This window comes from Patiria miniata, unplaced genomic scaffold (genome assembly GCF_015706575.1).
Source record: "Patiria miniata isolate m_02_andy unplaced genomic scaffold, ASM1570657v1 HiC_scaffold_13, whole genome shotgun sequence".
In the NCBI taxonomy this organism is placed as follows: domain Eukaryota; kingdom Metazoa; phylum Echinodermata; class Asteroidea; order Valvatida; family Asterinidae; genus Patiria; species Patiria miniata.
Genome location: NW_024037051.1, coordinates 3647650 through 3652250, shown reverse-complemented (window position 1 = coordinate 3652250; position 4601 = coordinate 3647650). Strand labels below are relative to the sequence as shown.

Here is a 4601-nt window from a genome sequence, read left to right as displayed (position 1 = left end):
GAGGAAGGAATAGCTATTCCTTCCTCCATGGTCTGGTGCAAAGAGCTGAGACAGCGCTATGGTAAAGGACTTCTCCGAAATACTAATGATAACTGGCTCATTGTGTATAGACCAGGTACATGAAAAGAATTCAAGTAAATAGCCATTCTGAATCGAAGCACTGTGATCATGGGCGTCGCCGGGGGGGGGGGGCGAAGGAAAAAAGGAAAAAAAGAGGCGCGAAGTCATATTGGTTTAAATTTTATGGGTTGGGGGCGGCACAATGTCCCTGCCCCCTCTAAAACTGATAAATCGAGAATATGTTGAGAAATACAGGGAAAAATATGTTTTGCCCCCCTCTTAAAAAAAACCTGGCGACGCCCATGACTGTGATGTACTATGTGTGTGGTCTGGGCCAGGCTTAATAGGGCGTACCCAGTCTTGATCCATGAACACGATGCTTCACATCGATAAGAAAAATCAGGGTCTTTCTCCCTGATACAATTTGTTATTAAATTACGTCTGATTGATGTAAAAAAGCCGTGATTATCAGCGGGGGAACGAAATGTTACTTACAAAGGTTGATTGTTTGAGGGAAAAGCATATGGGCGAGTAATAAAACTAGGCCTCGTGTCGCGCACGTTACGGCACGTGCATGCAGCTTTCCTCACCGCATTATAGTCATGTGAATGGTATTTTTTTGATAGCCTAAATTCATGTATCGCATTTAAGTGGAAACAGTACCGGTCTTCACATAATGTCCATTTATAGAGTGGGTTACAGTGATTGTCGTATACGACAAAGACTTCAGCGTTTGAATGAAATGTCAGATCTTGGGCACGTTTCCGTTTGACGCACATTGAAGATGCTTTCTGATTTGTTTTCTTTCATAATACTCACGACTTCAAAGTTTCATCATACGAGGGACAAAACGCTAAAATGCTGATGTCTTTTCCCCTCAATTAGAAAATTAAACCCCGGAGAATGAAAGGCCGAGTCCAATTCCAAGGAGATAGTGAACATATATATAATTTTTTTTTTTTTTTGGGGGGGGGGGATATGTATCGGGGAAGTAGCAGTGCTAAAGTCGAATGGATCTTTTTCTGTCTCTTTTCCCAGTAGGTTAATTGGTTTAGTCTACACGTGAACGATGAAACAATTGCGAATGTATGTGAAAGTACGAACAACTGTTCTCATTTATGCACGTCGTGATAGCTATGTTTTACAAGAAGAAAAAAACACCCTTTTTAGTGTAGAGAAAAATGAATCATAATCATTAATCATTAAGGCCCAAAAAAAGTCTCCGGTTTCTGGTATGCGCGCGCGTCGCCGTAGCCATGCGCGTCGGCAAAATGAAAAAGTTTTTTTTTCAATGAAAGATGATGTCTCAAAACCGCCAAACTCACTGGTTTGACTGGAATCCTGCTGCTGCACAATTTTAACGTGTTTTTAGATTGGGTTATGGTCGAGAATAAGCTTTATGTGGCCTCTCTGGACTCCCATATATTTGCACTAAGTTTAGTCGGGCACCATTTGCAGTCATCAGCCGACATTTGAAGCAAAAAAATCAAGTAAAAAAAAAAAAAAAAGCCGCGTCGCCGCACCACTTTTTGGGCAAGCTCCATACCAGAAACCGGAGACTTTTTTGGGGGGCCTAACAACCTACACTGTAAAAACACCTACAATCCCGGCCATAATGGTTGGGACACTCCCTGAGCCTGCCACGGTCACCCACTCCCCCGCTCCTCCGGTCAATGTTGTTCTCTCCAGCTGATGGAACACACACCGCGCGATGAGAGACAACATTGAACGGGGGCCGGGGGCGAGATTTGGCCAGGATTGTAGTTAGATTTGACTAGGAAACAGTGACACAGCTGACAGCTGTTTCAACTTTGATGGCTAATTTCAAGAACGTTTGACCCTTTAATTAATTACAAAGATTTCAGATGATGGGCAATATTAACTGGTAATGGCATTGCCGACGACAAGGCAACGTGGTCAATAGTTGTCTAATTTATATGATATTTTGAATTGCCTCCAATTTATTGCGTGGGCCTAGGTGAGCAGGCATATACACGCAGAAGTGTCAGCTAGTACAATATTATACTACGTGTCAGTGCATGATTATAGATAGTTAGAATCTTTGAATTGTTTTTCTGCCTAGAAGTGCAACAAAATTGCTCAAAATCGTAAGTAGGGTACGTGCATAACACCTAACTTATTAAAGTTTCAGCTTGTATGCCTACTACAGAAAATATGTGCATAATTCTTGTATTCCCTCGCTGGCGTTCGTAAAAAAACCACCTTCAACGATTGTTGTCTTCCGAACAATATCATTATGGGCGGAAAGAAAAATTAAACTTCACAGAGTATTATTTGGTATCATCCTTATCTTCACTTTGAGCAATTAAAATTAAATCGGTAAGTCCGTTTCCGGACTACCAATGTTTTTCTTTTATTCCTATACGTGCCTTTCATTAGTCCGATAGAGTAGACCTACAAAGGTGTCCATGTACTTAGTTTGAAGATAGTAAGGGTAGTAATTTCCTGACGTTTACGTGGTTATAACAGAGTATGATACAATAATGAATCAATCCTTTAGGCCATGTCATCAGCGCGGAACTTTTGACCACAGAACATCTCCTTCAGACCGTTGCGGAACTGCCGGTATTTGAAGGCGTAGATGACAGGATTGACGCAGCAATTGGTGGCCACCATCGCCACGGACAGCAGGTAGTACCACTCGTTGGGTTGGGTCTTCCAGCCCAGATTGAACATGAAGAAGATGAGCTGGTTGGGCGTCCAGCAGACCATGAAGGTGATGAAGACGATCAGGAGCGTCTTGAAGGTGTTGCGCCGGGCCCGGAGGAGGGACCCCATCATGCCGGTCTCCGCGGATGATGACGCTCCTGCACCACCGGACGTGCTGGGACCGCTGGCGCCGGCGGGAGCCGCCACCGCGGGCTGCGGGCCGACTCTAGACGCTCCCCGCTTCAGTTCCAAACTGATGCGCATGTAGGCGAAGAACATGACCCCCACTGGTAAGAAATACACCAGGACCACCGTCAGGATGCCCACGGCTTGGGAACGGGCAGCGGCGTTGGAGAGGCACCTGCCGTCTTCCACCTTGAAGATGATCAAGTTGTAGACCTTGATGACCACGCCGATGATCCAGCAGGCTCCAATTACCGCTCCGATTTTGAGGTGCGGATGCTCGGCGAAGGCGGCCTGGTACTTGAACGGGTAGACGATGGCGAAGTACCGCTCTAAGGTCAGCGACAGCAGGTTGAAGGTGGAGATGACGAAGAGGATAAACAGCAGGAAGTTGGAGAGCCAGACGAGGCAAAGGAACCGACCCAGGCTGTCATCGGGTAAGGGGTCGGGCAGCGGGACCTCACTGGTCAGAAGGATGATCGTCGATCCCAAGAAATCCACCACAGCTTGGTGGAAGATGAAGGCGTTGGTGCGAGTCTGCATCGCTGAGACTTTACCGATGACAACACAGACGAGACCGTTGCCCAAGATGCCGAAGATGCCTATGAAGGTCTTGTAGATGCGCAAAACCAGAATGTCCTCCATAGCGACAGTGCTCGCAAAGCCAGTACCATCCACGAGAAACTGAAGTGTCGATATCCTGTCTGTTACAACATCAAGTCCCGTTTGCACAAGTTTCAGCGCCCACCAAAATATATACATGCAAGTCAAGGTCCCCACGCGAGAACTTCAACACCAACACATATCAGTTGACTTAATGTAGTGCAAATTTGGTGCAAATTTACCAGAAATTTATTCATCTTAAACTAGAGGCATAAAACAAAGATATCAAGCGTAAAACAGACCTTGCGGTGTCTTAAAATAGTGTGTGTAGCGGTCACAGATTAAATTTGCCACGAACAATACGAAAACAATTCAATTGTAACTGATCGTTTTCCCGGAGAGAGAGTGATTTTATAAATTTAACTTGCGAACAGTGGTATTTCTTTAATTTCATCACAGGTGAATTTTCCCCCGTGTGCGCTTGTTTAACCTTGGGAGTCCTCGTAGCACGACACGTAACTTCCACCGTAAATTGATGTAAATGAAATTAGTCACAAAACAGTTCGGAATAGTGAAAACACTTTACAGTAATTAAAGTCGGTTCCCGAAGTCAGGGTGTCCCTTTTCTTTTCTATGATTCTCATGTTTGTTTTTGCCTCTGAAAGTAGGGTCGGTCGGTCGAGAAAAATAAACAATCTGAAGAAAAGAAGTTGCAGTTGCAATCGTATAGATATGGCTAAATTAAATGATGCCAAGCACGTATTGTCTGCACCGAGCAGTGCACTAACGTTTTGGATGTAGTGCATCAATGACATACCAGTAAAGGTATACTATAGACACCTAATATGATGAGGCTACATCCTCTCATTTTGTGGGATTTCACTGGTTGCTATATACGCCGTACGTTGCGAGGGAAAATCTGGTATCATTTTTAATAGCTTGTCGAATAACACAGTGCCTGAATGCCTGAATTTGTATTCATTTTTTGTTCAATTGTAATTTTGTTTTCGGTAATGAGGTTCCAGACAGGGTCGGCAGAAATAAAATATAAGATTTTTTTTTCTTGGGTATAGTTAGCCCAAAAC

The 4601-nt window shown here is 44.2% G+C and overlaps 1 protein-coding gene across 1 annotated transcript; it reads right to left on the bottom strand.

Moving 5' to 3' along the window:
• Positions 1 to 2577: 2577 nt before the first annotated feature.
• On the bottom strand, positions 2578 to 3558 carry LOC119721513 (cholecystokinin receptor type A-like). The gene has a single exon (XM_038191590.1). It carries the CDS (start codon positions 3556 to 3558, stop codon positions 2578 to 2580), a length of 981 nt encoding a protein of 326 aa, XP_038047518.1.
• Positions 3559 to 4601: the final 1043 nt, after the last annotated feature.